Consider the following 14,110-nt stretch of genomic DNA (forward strand, 5'->3'; position numbering starts at 1 on the left):
TGCACAGAATTCTTAGTGCGTGGGAAAGCCACCAGTTCGTATTGCAGCACTAAAACTGGGAATGATATGCTGTATGCAGAAGTTATGCACCATCAGACACATATGGGCTGCCAAAACAATAAATGTGTGTGTGGATATAACATTCTACTCTCTCTCTTATAAGTATTTCCGTTTCATTTTCTTCCTGCTTTACTCTTTCTTTCCACAACCCTAAAGACCCCATTTTTCACCACTAAAACTCAAACCCTAACAAGATTTTCGTCATTCATTCATGGATTACTTCAAAATTCTTCCCGAGGAGATCACGTTAGATATTCTGACTCGCTTACCAACTGAATCGGTGCTTGATTCCAAGTTAGTATGCACAAATTGGAGAAGTATTATTTCTGATCATCCATCCTTCTCAAAAATGCACTTATACCATCTCAATCATCCTTCTGATTCTGCTTCCGATGATTATGGTAAGTTGGGTTTTCTTGCTTTCACTTATGATACCCGTCATAATAAAATCTTTTACTATATTGAATATAATGAGAATCGTGATGAATCAACAACACCCATTCAGAGAATTAGAAGGATAAAATTCACCCCTCCAATTGAGCGTATTGGCTTTGTTGGTTCCTGTAATGGCTTGATCTGTCTTGTTCAAGGCCCATTTGTATGGATTTGGAATCCGATCACCAAGGAATACCTTATGCTTCCTAAAATTAAGAGAGATTGTCAAATTGGTCGGTATAGATTTTGGACGACCCAATTTGGATATGTTTCTTCAACTAATGAATACAAAGTTTTAGGAATATATAAGTATGAGACCAAGTATATAAAAGTCTACGTGTACACTCTAGGCAGTGGCAATGGCTGGAGAAAGCTTGGAAAGTTCTGTTTTGAATCCAGAAATTATTGGGCACAATTTGTCTTTGTCGATGGTGCTCTTTATTGGCTAGACGAAGAATTAAAAAGGATCATTACCTTCGATTTGGCCAAGGAAAAGTTCTGTGAGGATATATCACCACCTCCCTTGCCACCAGACCATGATTGGCATGATAGTAGACTACGGGTTTTGAATGGGGTTTTATCTTTTGCAATTTGTCTAGATGTCGAAGGAGATGAATTTTATGACATATGGCTATTGAAAAAGAAGGATGATAGTCATGACAAGAAAGGGAAAGTGGAAAATCAGTCAATGGGTTGGAGCAAAGGATTTAGGGTCGGGAATAGTAAATTATTAGCAATTACAAAGAGAAATGGTGTTTTAGCTTTCGTCCGTGACTGTCTCAACATATACGGCACAATAACTTGTACCTCGAAAAGCCTTGTCAAGTTTAAGAATTGTCTTCTTCAAGTAACCCCTCATAAGAACACCTTAGTTTTGTTGAAAGAATTAGGGGAAGAAGATACAAAAAGAATGGAGTCAGTTGATATTGAGGAGGCAAATGAGCATGATTATCCTTTCAAGCAGCCACAGGAGGACGCCAGCCCTGAATACGTCTACTTATAAACTGGTAATCTCCGTTGAACTCTGGAAGCAATATTCATATCATACTGTAGACTTCAGAGTTTTTCATTTTGAAATTGGATAACAGGTAACCTTTCTGTGAACCTAAAGCTACTGGAATTGTCTTAGTGATGATTAACTTTGCAGTAGTGTTTTGTATTTTGGGTTAACATATTTTACTTTGTCAATTGTGCATTTTGTTAGTGATTCGACCCTATTGCAATGGATACTTTAGTGCCTTATTTCGATTACACGAGTCGGATAGGTATACGCAGGCGAAATCTAGGAAACTGAGTGCTTCCCAGTAGTCGAATAAATTTAGGGATCCAAATATAGTCTTTCATATTTACGTTTGCTGTTTTGATACTGCTTATGTTCATGTTTTTGTTACTAGTAACAATTTACAGAAAGTGGTAGGTTTAATGAAAAACGTGAAACTTCACCATTAGTTTCTCTGTGATAACTAATATGATCTAAGTTTCTATTCTGTCGTTAGGAGCAGCCAACCAAATAGGTTTATCTTCAAATTGTGCTCCTTTGCCATCTCCATGAGAACTACAAGGATCAGTTAGCAAAGTACCCTGCAGGCTTCTGGTGAAATTTTATTTTGCGTCAATGTGGCTAGTGATGACTGAAACTTAGAACAGGTTGGTGCAGGTCATACTAACTATGCTACTGCTCGGAATTCAAAGCCGCATAGTCCTGTCCTAGTTCCGACTTTCTCATCCCCACAATGTCCATGACCTTTTGAGAATACTGCAGACATTTGCTTCTAGCCTAAAATTACTGTGGCATGTCCATTTGTCTGATACATATAGAAGTCCTATGTTCTTACGTGCCACATTTTCTTAATGCACATATATATGGTTAACTGCAAATAACTGAATGAATGAATGAAATTGCTTCAAAATTTTGTGGAAACCATGAGATCAATCTTTGGTGAAAACTAGCAACTTTCGGTAAATTTCCTTTCCATAAATTAAACAGCAGAGAGTGTGTTTCGTTTATCTATCACCTAAATTTATATTTATAATCTGCTAGGAAAGCTAGTAGCCTAAATTTTGGCAAAGTTAAGAAGAATAATTCTTGTAAAGCTTGCAGCTACTGTAGCACCTTGCTGTATTCTGCTATTACAGTAGTGATCATTGATTACACGGATGATTAGTCCATGCGGTTTAGCATTTGCAATATCTTAAGCTATTGCAAATGCTAAAGGTAAAGATCATCTAGTAGAATTCATTTTCCATCTTTATTGAACCCTGCAATGTTTGAAAAATTGAACCCTTCATCAACTGCTTTGAATCACACAATCTGATCCATGAAGAGTCATTCAGCTTCAAAACCATGTAAACTGATAAGTTGAAGCTTAAAACTACACTTTAATGTAAAGTTGAATTCATTTTCCATCTTTTTTATAATATTCCTCTACTTCCAAGAGCAAATAGCAAAACTAGCTTGCTTATTGCACCAAAAGGTCCCAAGCTCATAATTCGCATTGTAGGGCCAACAATATAATGTATTTTCTCCCAGACCTGGCAGTGAACTTGATGCTGCTTCTGTAAAGCTTCAGAATGCTTATAAGAGCTACAGTACTCGGAGAAGTCTCGCAGGTGTGTACTTGAATGTGTGTACACTTACCATAAGGTGTGTGAAGATAACAAACCAATCAATCTCACATCTCCCACCTTAAAATAACCAATCGCACTCTTTGGTATCCTCCACCCACCTCTATTTTCCACCACTCCCAATACTTTATTCCATTTATACTTCCCTCGTATATAGGGTTACTTGTCCGGACCCGAAAAAAACCCATTGTTTCCACGTTAAAACCTAAAAATTGTTTCAAAAAGATTCAACAATTACATCATTCATACATGGATTACTTCAAGATTCTCCCTGAAGAGATTACATTAGACATCTTAACTCGCTTACCTGTTGAATCAGTTTTGGAGTCCAAATTAGTATGCACAAATTGGAGAAGTCTTGTTTCTCGTCATCCATTATTCTGTAAGATACATTTTCATCATCTCAATCATCCTTTTTTTTGGGTTTTCTTGCTGTGAGTTTCATTAATAAAAAGTTTTACTATTTTGAATATAATGAGAATCATGATGTGTCAACAAACCCCATTCAGAGAATTAGAAGAATTAATTTCACCCCTCCATTGGGGTATTTTTAGTTTGTTGGTTCTTTTAATGGTTTGATCTGCCTTCTGACTCATGCTGAAAACCAACCTTTTTGGATTTGTAACCCTATCACCAGGGAATATGTTACACTTCCAAAAATCAAGAGAGACTGTTTTCATACTGATGAATATGGTTGTTGGATGTTTGGATTTGGCTATGTTTCTTCGACGAGTGAGTATAAAGTTGTAGTGATATACGTGTCAAAGACGGAGACCCATGTCGAAGTCCGCATATACACCATAGGCAGTGGAAATGGTTGGAAAAAGCTCGGAAAGTTCAATTATGGATGGAGTCCATATAATTCTCTAGGCATCTATGTCAGTGGAGCTCTTTATTGGGTGGATAGAAAAGTAGAGATGATCATCATCTTCAATTTGGCTGAGGAAAAGTTTGCTGAACATCTTTTACCACCTCCGTTGGTACAAGATCGGCGTTATAGGACGATAGGTTGGGTTCTTAATGGATTTTTGTCTTTTGTTGTTTTTGTAGCTGCCGACAGATATAGTAGATTTTATGACATATGGTTATTGAAAAACAAGAACGAGAATCATGACATGAAAGAGGGAGAGGAACATCAGTCATTCGTTTGGAGTAAAAAGTTTAGGATTGATGATAGCCAATTATTAGCTGTTACAAAGGGTGATGGTGTTTTTACTTACAGTAGTAACTATCTCAGCATTTACGACAGAAAAACATCTACCTCCAAAAAGCTTGTGAAGTTTACGAATGCGATTGAAGTATACCCTCACCAGAACACCTTGGTTTCATTGAAACAATTAGGGGAAGAAGATACAAAAATAATGGAGTCATTTGAAACTGCGGAGACAAATAACCATGATTATCCTTTAAAGAAGCTACAGGAGGATGTGAACCCTGAATACATATACTTATAAACTGGTGATATTTGTTGAGCTTTAGAGGTAATCTTCTATCATTCTAGTCGGAATTTCAACAAATCTTTTCTTTTGGTTCACAGGCTATCGCCTGTTATAATGCTTGAGATGTATGGCAATATAACTCCATTTCAGCGATCTTTTTATTTTATTTATTGTGTGCCCCACAAAATGTTATTCACAACTAAATGCAGAATAGTTTTGATTTTTTTACAATGCAGGCTCCTACCATTGATTACCAAATTTACATAAATAAGATGATCATAATTCTCGCAGTTGATGGAAGGGTCCGCCCAAGTTTACTCTAATACTCTTTATTAATCTTTTGCCACCAGATAGTGATCGGGAGTTTGCCAGACTAGGAGTTTTGGATGGGTTTTTGTGTTTCGCTATTGGTGTAGATGACAAAGAGGATGCATTCAATGGCGTATGGCTATTAAAAAAGAAAGATGATAACTATTGATGTGAAAGAGCGAGATGAATGCCAGTCACTGGTATGGAGTCAAGAGTTTAGGATTGACGGAAGCGATTTATTATCCTTTACAAAGAGTGGTGGTGTTTTGACTTATGCTAATAACCATCTCAGCGTTTACGACACAAAAACTTCCACCTCGAAAATGATTGTGGCGTTTAGGTATTATTTTCGACCAATTTTTGCTCACAAGAACACCTTTGTTTCATTGAAAGAATTGGGGGAACAAGATACGAAAGTGATGAAGCCAGTTTCAATTTGGGAGACAAAACGCCAGTATGACTATTATCAGTTCAAGGAGCTACAGGACGATGAGATCCCCTAAAACACGTACATAAACTGGTAATCTTGGTTGATTTTTTGAAGTGGTATTCTGTTTTCATTTTGAGATTGGATAACATGTAACCTTATGTGAACCTAAATGTCATTGACAATGTTTTACTGCGTTATATATTATAAGTTACTTTCATTTTGGGTTAAGCTATATGGGTTTGTTAATTGTGAATTGGAATCTGCATTATTAGTTTTTCTGTGACAGGTAAGATGATCTTCTTTTCACTCCCCATGAGAAGGATCAATTAGCACGACACCTTGCAGACTGCTAGTTTGATTTTATTGTGGGTCAATGTGGCTAGTGATGACTAGAATTTAGAACTAGTTGCTGCAGCTCATATTAGACCATTCTAGTTCTGGAAATTAATTCAATTCCATATAGATCTTTGTTCTAGTCCCAACTTTGTGTTTCCCGTCCACATTCTTTTGAGAATACTGCAGGTGTTTGCTACATGTCTGAAGTTGGGTGGCTTGTCAATTTGTCTGTTATTTAAGGAAGTTCTAAGTGTGTGCTAAAGCCACATGTTTTCTTAATACGGCATCGAAACTTGTTTCTTGTACATAGAATGCATTTGGGTTATGGAACATCTAAAATTCTATCTATTATCTGTTTAGAAATAGCCTAATTCAGACAAAATGAGTAGTATTATTTCATGAAAAGAATTCAGCATTTATAGATCTTTTGCTCTTCAAATAGTGATGTTCGACTAGAGAGAGATAACTAGTCGGTAAGATTTAGCTTAACTAATTGCAATAGCTCAAGGTATTTTTCTCTACCAGTAAAGCTCATCTACTAGAATTTGTTTTCCTCTTCATCATTTGAAAATTACAATCTTAGTAAACTGTTTTGAAGTCCGGCGGATCCTATAATGTGACTAATGAGGAGTCAGTGAGCTTCAAAAACATCGAAACTGTTAAGTTGACGTTTACTTTCATATGAAAAATCCTGGTTCTTGATAGTGCAAATTTATAATATCGCACCAAAATTTCCAAAGCTCATAAATCCCACTGTGGAGGCAAGGCAACAATATTTTTTTGTCAGAGACCGGTCAGTTTACTTGATTCTTTTGTGATTAAGCTTGCGAAAGTTTATGAAAGTTACCAGGAGAGACCTCGGAGATTGTGCAGTTGCAGTGGAGGAACATTAGTAAGTAATTAGCATCACTATTTCCTAATCTATTTTTTGAGATGCTAGTTTTACATTTCAGGATTTTGTTATGCTGACCTTATTTGGTTCCTCACAAATATTATAGGTGGAAAGTTGGACTTTGCTGCTCTCAATTGGAGTGCAATATCTTTCTTCAACGTTGAGAAATCAGAATCCGCTGTTTCAAGATGGGCACCCTCAAGGACAAGCTAGAGCTGCCAAGGTACCCCTCACCTGACTAACCATACATAGTTGCAATGGGTACCTAAGATATCAGCACAAGTTGCAGGCCCCAGGGAGAAGATAAGTTCTCAACAAATGGATAAACATTTGTTAGTTTAATGTTCCGGTAGACTATTCCACATGGAACAAGGAAGAGGAAAATAGGAGCATCTTTAGTGGTTTAGTGAATAAATATCAAAAGTCTAAGAAGGAAAGGGAGCTTGAATAACTGGGTGTCAATGGTAAACTAGGCTTTTGATAAACTAGGCTTAATGATAACCTAGGGTTTTGATATTTCCTTACTGATATTTTGGGACCAATTTCGCATGCAGGAAGTTTATCCAAGGTGAAATGGCACAAAAACTAATTAATCTTGCAACATTTGCATTTGCTTGGAGCTTGCAAATTCAGGGATCCTGATCAAACTCTGTCTAAGAATAGCCCCAAGAATTTTCTAGTCAAAGTTAGTTTGAGATTGACATACTTCTACACATTTTGTTTTTCAGATTGAGCCACGACATCACTGTGGTTGCGACTGTGGCCACTTGATCAGTCAGCCACTATTCTACTGACTGTTACTAGTCAACCCTCTAAAATCTTTACTTTCTTTTTGTTTCTCCTCATAGATGCCCAAGAAATGATTTGCAACGTAATTGCAACCAATATCTTGAACCATGTAGGTTTCTTTAAAATTCATATGTTCTTCTTGTTTCATAACTCTCAAGTGTGAGCAGAAATTTAGACAGCCATGTGTTGGAATTGTTCAGCACACTGGATCGACCAGTAGTCGGCATTATTATGAGTTATATTATGAATCAGTGAAGAAAATTGCAATTAGGAAGAATATTGTATACTTTGGTGATTACATTTGGGAGACATGCCCCGTTATGATATTTGGGAGGTGCGAAAGGACTATACAGGATGGAATGCCAAGTATTAAGTTGATCTTACTCAGGCATATTAATTACATGTTGCAGTCGGTTTATCACATGTATCTCCCTTAGGAGTAGGAGGTGATGATTATGGTGGAAAAGAGTGATGCTTGTGGAGGAGATGGGAGTTTTTCACGGCAATTTTTGAAAAATACTTCATACCTATCAGATATAGGATTACAATTTTGTCGAACAGCTCTAGTCCTCACCTGCCAACCACAAAACATGATACACCAATTGTAACAATACCTACATTCTCGAGTGTCACTGAATGTCGTCTCTTTGAAAGATAGTATTAGAAGTCTATTTTCAGTAGTCTTGGTTCTAATCAACTAATAAAAATACGTGTATAATGCTAATTACGCGAAGATAATACGGAAACCTCAGTTATGTTTTCATCTGTAATAGAAGAAGCATTGACCAGAACAATGGAAAAAAGCAGGAGAACCCCAACATCGAATCCTATAATTAAACACTGCAGAGAAAGAAACTAGGGCAATTTTTCTTAGTGAGTGAACTTGAATGGTTATGATCGTTTCACAACGAGACTTTCTTAGCAATATAGGTCCCAGACTGACAGATCTATCACGTTTAAACCGAGTGTGGAATCGGCTGTGAGTCCAAGTCTTTCTAAGCTGATCAATCCAAACCTTCTTTGTAAAGTGTCACGGATTCAGAAGGAAATATATAATTCATTGATGAAACTAGATGCATAAACTAACAAAAAATTTCTTTTAAGCTTACTTCACCGGATCCTGTACTCATAGAAGAAACTTTTTCTTTCAAGCTATAACAAAGATTAAAACAAAGCATAACTCAAATCAAGACAGAACTCAAATTATATAACCTGGAGAGATATACTGATTGTACCTTGAAGTAATTTGAAATTACATCTTGAAGTAGTAGTAAATAAAAATTAGATGAAAATTAATTGAGTATCTACTTGGTAAGAATGAATCATGTCCTGTTTCTTTTCCTTTACCCGGCTATTTGTAGATTTTGACTGGCTGCAAATGCTCTTTTTGGGGAACAATCAGAATGCTCCAAGCCAAGGTACTGCTCTCCAGCTGCAAAACAATAATCTCTTCTCTGAAAACATCTGGACACTATATCTGAGTCCTCAAGGTACTCAGGTTGATCCCTCCATGTCAAATATGCAAACTTCCACTTAGCGAATTCCTCGTTAGGAACCTGTAATTTCTTCTGTATGCGCAATTTGACTGCATCTAAAGTCTCTCCTTCATGGATGGCCAAGAAAAACGGTTCCCCAAATTTATTTACCCCATATGCTTCTTTTGTGAAGTGATAAACATGAATCAAGCGATCTTGAGGACCCAAGTTCTTCTCCTCCTCTGGAATCTCCTCTGCCCGTAACGCGTCCCCCCAGTAATCAACAATATGCATAATCTTTTCATCCAGTGGAAAAATCTTACGAATCTTGTGAAAAGAAACTTCCAGCAATCTAAGTTCCGCATTGGGGTGAGACAGCTCAACCTTTGTCCTCAGATCATTAAGCAGGTCACCAACTGTAGTTTGTTTTGGAAGTCTAATACTATAAACGACCATATCTTTTTTTGTTGGATGACGGAATGCAACCTCTAGAGTTTTCAAACCTTCAAATTCTGGTAAAGGGATGTCCAAGACTTCATAATACAAAACATCAGTTGTCCGATTGAACTGAATCAACACCTCAGACAAGTGGTCAAAACCTTGGTACCTAATAGCTTGGGGTTTAGCTTGCGGGGAGTAACAGTCGTGATGGAAAAGTCTGATCTTAGTTGGGTCATCCAAACCAAGATGGCTAGCTACTCTTTCAGTGACAGAGTCATATGTTAACACCTTTGACAGCTCTAAACAAAAATCATCTTCCATTGGCTTCTCCACAGATCGAAAATGCACAACCTGACGGTTACTAACATCTCTCATAAAAGAAGGAACATCAAGACGGCGGTATATTGGCATACTATCAGCAGAAGCAGATTTCTGTAAGCAAATAATGTCCCCGTCTAAGAGCCAGCTATCGCGGAATGTGAGGTTTTTGTCTATGTGTTTGCACTTAGCAGTGGGCACAAAGGATAATTCCTCATAAAGTTCTATTTCCTCATCTACTGAGAATCCTGCCATCTCATTAAGCTCTTTAAGAATTTCCAAAGGCTTACCCTTAACATTCACAATGAGTCTCCCCACATACCGAATTTCTTCCTTTTCAGCATCATAAAGCTTGAAAAAAAGAAGAATATCTTCTTTGATTCTATGACAAGGAGGAGGAACGGGATGTGATTCCGGCCCGAGCTCTATTTCCAGGAACAGCTTTAAGTCTTGGAGTTGGTAATTCCATACCGTATTGCGAGCCAACTTATTTGAAACTTCTCTCAATTGCTCAATAGATTGTGTCTCCTCCTCAAGCGCTAACGGTCGTACTGGACGAAAGGTATCATTTGCACGCCTTGACCATAGCCAAAAACGCTGGTATTGCAGAGGTACACCAAACTCTTTAGCAACCTCCTCCTTGAAGAGATTAAAAGGTATTTGTTTCTGGACACGAAAACTGCGAACTTTATCGTGATCAACAAGATCAAAATATATATCTTTCCCAATCTGTTCGGAAAGGTCCTTGTCTCGAGCAACCTTTATAGTAGCATACAGGTGAGCCTCTGCTTCTTCCTTCTTCTTATGCTCCTTTTCTTCTTGTTCTTTTTTCAATCTAATCCTCAGCTGTTCTGCAATGTCCTTCTCATCCACGTTACAAATAATTTCATCTCTATTACTTTCACGTATATACACAAGCATATATGCATTTGAATATCTTCCCTCCCCACCATATTGCTCCTCTAATACGTGCTTGATATCTTCTTTTGTTACCAGCTCATCATTGAATTTGAACCATTGCTCAGAGACTGTTGGTCTTATAAAGGCATAGTAGTGTCCACCGTGTCCCCCACCACTGTGAACCAAAACAGCATGAAGTGTGTAAAGATTGCGCACACTCTTATCAGCAGCCGGAGATAAGTATTTGCCATCCTCCCTGTCAAGATCGAGTTCCAGGGGGAATTCATACCGATCATTTATCTTTACCATACTGTCCCGCGTAAAATCATATTCATACCGTTTTAGCTGGAGCTGGAGAACAGGTGGGAAGTCAATAAAAAGGACACCCTTCTTTGCATCTTGTAAACCATGTTCTTGACCAGCTTGATACTTGTTATCGCCTTCAAGATGCTCTACTTCCACATACTTGTCAAAAGAAGCATAAACATCCTGACAGCCTTTGACATCAAGTTGAAGGTCATAAAATGACTCCTTTCTAGTAGATTTGTAGTCCACATTGATGCATTCAATGTAATTGATATGGTGACCTTCGAACAAATGTTGAATTGTACCCTCCACAGCAGTCCCCTTCATTTTATCTTCAAGCTTTTCACAAAGAACCCTATTAAGTTCCTGCACATCATGTTGCATGAAAGATTCGAGGGTATTCCATCCGAAAGATTTGGTGAGCTGCTTTGTTCCGACTCTATCTTTACTGTACTGAAGCTTATAAAACAAAGTTTGTAGAGCCAAAGGGATGCTTCCTCCAAATGCCAAATCATTCTCGGTTGGCATATGGTATACTGCCTTCCTGAAATAAGGAATGTGATATAAAGTCTGGAGAAGCGAGTTCATATAACATGTTGCTCCCTGATTCTTAAGACCAACATAACCCGTTTCTTTTTGAGAATCATATGTCCAATCGTCAGGCATGATCTTAACCTCTGCTTCAATAATACAAGTATCATTTACGAGATACCCTCTACTAGGGTCGTTGAGTTCACGAAGAGGCATGAAGGTTGTAGAACCCCAATCATTTTGTTTTACAGTAAATTTGTGTAGCTGTGTAAAATTTCTCACCGTGTCCTCGCTATTGATTTGATTGACGACTGACAAACAGAACTGTGCACTCCTACTCCACCCTAATGGCAAATCATCCGCCTCGGCAACAGCAAGGTACATCGACAAGTAATCTGCGTTATTGTTTCCCTTGTGAAACATCAGCACACACCATTTACAATCATCAGTGGTGAACACATCAGAGAAATATTTTTTAGGGCTCAGCCTAGAGAAATTCTCAATCCTCCAGGTAAATTTGGAAGCCTGATTTTCCACTGTAACAACAATGGCTTCTGCTGGTGAGACTTCATTTGGTTGAGAACTTTCAACAAACATCTCATCGGCATACTCCTGATCTTCAACAGACGTTTCATAATCCTCTTGTTCTTCACCAGACATCTCATCATCCTCCATATCTTCCTCATCTTCAACATATACCTCATCATGTAACGGTGGAGAAGGCACGAAAGTCATTTCTGTAAATCAATTTGAAGACGAACTAAAATGAAAAAAATAGAAGTAGAAACTGTTCGTCTTCCTTGGAATAATTAAAAAGAAAAAGGAAAGGGGAAAACAAATAAGAGTCGGCAAGGTGAAATGCTTTTTTTTTATATTTATGGAGTTAGGTTACACCCGTGCGGATCCTCTGGCGTGCGTTTGGGTGTGCCGCATGTGCCATGCCAATAAAATCATGCCACATGAACTAACTGAAATATATTCTCTACGCGTAACATTTTTCTTTTTGATTCAGGGTTGGGAGATTTTAGTTTCCTAACCATAACAGCTTCGAGAATACCTAACCGTAAATTGTAAACCATTTTTTTTACCGGATCAATATTATCAAGTCAAGGTAATTGATTTGTTGATTACCATTACTTCTATCAATTTTCTTTTTCAACATATTTACTGAAGATTTCAGTCGATGATTACGAATTTTTTGAATCGCCTATTTATCGAAGATCGTAAAATGATTCAATTGAAAAAAAGGATAGGATTAAAGGTTGATGAAGGAAAAGAGGTTTAGAAGAAGAGCTGATTTTCGAATTAGAATTAGATTTTCATTTTAATTTTAGGTTTTTATTTTAGATGGAAGGTAACTTAGACATTTGCTATTGCATCAAAACACTCCATAACCAACTTTTTAGTCGCTAGGAATCCGTGAGAAGCCCCTATATTAGGTTTCTATAAATTAGGAAAGAATGCCAATTTGTTGCGGTATTTATATTCTTCAAATCCTAAATAATATGGATTTCAACTATAATTCACGACTATATTACTAGAAAAAAAAATTAGAAATAAGAATCGGGGAAATTTCACCGGTTCCACTATCATGCAAGGAATCAAAAGTACTAGATGCATCTGTAGCCCCTGAGAAACTAGCTTACTCGAGAATTACCATTTGTCGATCTTCGGAATTTGGGAAGTAACTTCTTAAACACTTGCTTCTTTGTTCACACAAAACCAAATCTTTATATGGAGGGACACGCCTCGGATCGCCATTAAGCCATACTGAGCTATAACAATGGATTGAGAGAATGTGCCATGCAATGAATCGGTGAGATACTTTTATTCCATCGGAACGTAAGTATTTTAGCAACGACGTTGTAAAATGGACACTCTTCATCTTCTTCTTTCTCCTCGAGCCTGTATATTGCCTTTTTCACATTTTCCATCATTACATCCCACATATCATACATCAAATGTAAAACAGGCTTGTCAGTGTCCGCAAATCGAAGCATATTATAAATTGGATTAGTAAAGGAGATAATATAATCAACACTATCCGACCATGAATCATTCAGGATCGTTTGCTTCGCAAGATCCGGAGGTACAATCCATAAGATTTGATTCTCGTATTCAAGCTTTTGAATTTGGGCTTTTTACAAATCTAGGCCTGTATTTTTTATGGTTTACAAAACTAAGCCTTTTGTTTTTTTATTTCTTACAAAACTAGGCCAGTTTTGGTGGATGGAAAGTTAGTTGCAGTTATCTGCCACCTATCCATAATTTTCGAGTTCAAAAGACGATTTAGTCCTTCAAACTCTCCATCTAAGATCAATGACAGAGATTACATTATAAAGTGAATGGTCAATATCTTGTTTATAAGTACACGTGTAATAGATCTATCCACGGAAAATCGAAGGCCTGGCTATAACAATTCAATTTTTGCATGTTCCGTAGCTATAAAAAACCCTGCCCAAGACTCGCCCAAATATTCACCAATGCCTCAAGCTACTGCTATCGTTCACTGGATTTTAACACCATTATAACCACCACTGCTATCTAGTCACAATTGTACAAAGCCATTATAACCACCACTGCACCAGACTTGCAATCATGCAACATTCTTCTAAACTATTATCAACCAATGAAACAACGCCGTCACCTAAAGCAACTAACAACACTCCATCCCATAAACCATAACAGCGGCAGCTATTCTAGTTCACACAATCCAGAACCCAAAGCTCCATCTCAGTTCAGCTCATTCCTCAATATTAATCCCTGCATCTCACACAACCTCCTTTCAAAACTCAAACACCACCTGCAACTCCCAGCTCAGATT

The 14,110-nt window shown here is 37.5% G+C and overlaps 3 protein-coding genes across 4 annotated transcripts; 2 read left to right on the forward strand and 1 right to left on the reverse strand.

Annotated features, from left to right (window-relative positions):
* The first annotated feature begins 219 nt into the window (after positions 1 to 219).
* On the forward strand, positions 220 to 2,323 carry LOC113316870 (F-box protein At3g07870-like). 2 transcript variants are annotated; one of them, XM_026565028.1, is made up of 2 exons: positions 220 to 1,502; positions 2,153 to 2,323. In XM_026565028.1, exon 1 carries the CDS (start codon positions 272 to 274, stop codon positions 1,496 to 1,498), a length of 1,227 nt encoding a protein of 408 aa, XP_026420813.1. In that variant the 5' UTR covers positions 220 to 271; the 3' UTR covers positions 1,499 to 1,502; positions 2,153 to 2,323. The 2 variants fall into 2 exon arrangements, with proteins under 2 accessions (XP_026420813.1, XP_026420812.1); XM_026565027.1 differs by lacking the exon at positions 2,153 to 2,323 and adding an exon at positions 1,998 to 2,122.
* A 1,046-nt stretch (positions 2,324 to 3,369) lies between these two features.
* On the forward strand, positions 3,370 to 4,574 carry LOC113316644 (F-box/kelch-repeat protein At3g23880-like). Its single transcript, XM_026564801.1, has 2 exons — positions 3,370 to 3,456; positions 3,675 to 4,574. The coding sequence occupies exons 1-2, from the start codon at positions 3,370 to 3,372 to the stop codon at positions 4,572 to 4,574; spliced, it is 987 nt and encodes a 328-aa protein (XP_026420586.1).
* Positions 4,575 to 8,504: 3,930 nt separating this feature from the next.
* LOC113316872 (ubiquitin carboxyl-terminal hydrolase 13-like) lies at positions 8,505 to 12,252 on the reverse strand. The gene has a single exon (XM_026565029.1). It carries the CDS (start codon positions 12,019 to 12,021, stop codon positions 8,659 to 8,661), a length of 3,363 nt encoding a protein of 1,120 aa, XP_026420814.1. The 5' UTR covers positions 12,022 to 12,252; the 3' UTR covers positions 8,505 to 8,658.
* Between the last annotated feature and the right edge of the window lie 1,858 nt (positions 12,253 to 14,110).

The sequence above is a fragment of the Papaver somniferum genome, chromosome 10 (genome assembly GCF_003573695.1).
Source record: "Papaver somniferum cultivar HN1 chromosome 10, ASM357369v1, whole genome shotgun sequence".
Classification (NCBI taxonomy): Eukaryota; Viridiplantae; Streptophyta; class Magnoliopsida; order Ranunculales; family Papaveraceae; genus Papaver; species Papaver somniferum.

Bases quoted from the DNA above. Each gene is read 5' to 3' on its own strand.
- LOC113316644 (XM_026564801.1), top strand. From the start codon at position 3,370: ATGGATTACTTCAAGATTCTCCCTGAAGAGATTACATTAGACATCTTA. The intron at 3,457-3,674 runs GTATGCACAAAT...GGGTATTTTTAG, and splicing joins CAGTTTTGGAGTCCAAATTA to TTTGTTGGTTCTTTTAATGG.
- LOC113316872 (XM_026565029.1), bottom strand. From the start codon at position 12,021: ATGACTTTCGTGCCTTCTCCACCGTTACATGATGAGGTATATGTTGAA.
- LOC113316870 (XM_026565028.1), top strand. From the start codon at position 272: ATGGATTACTTCAAAATTCTTCCCGAGGAGATCACGTTAGATATTCTG.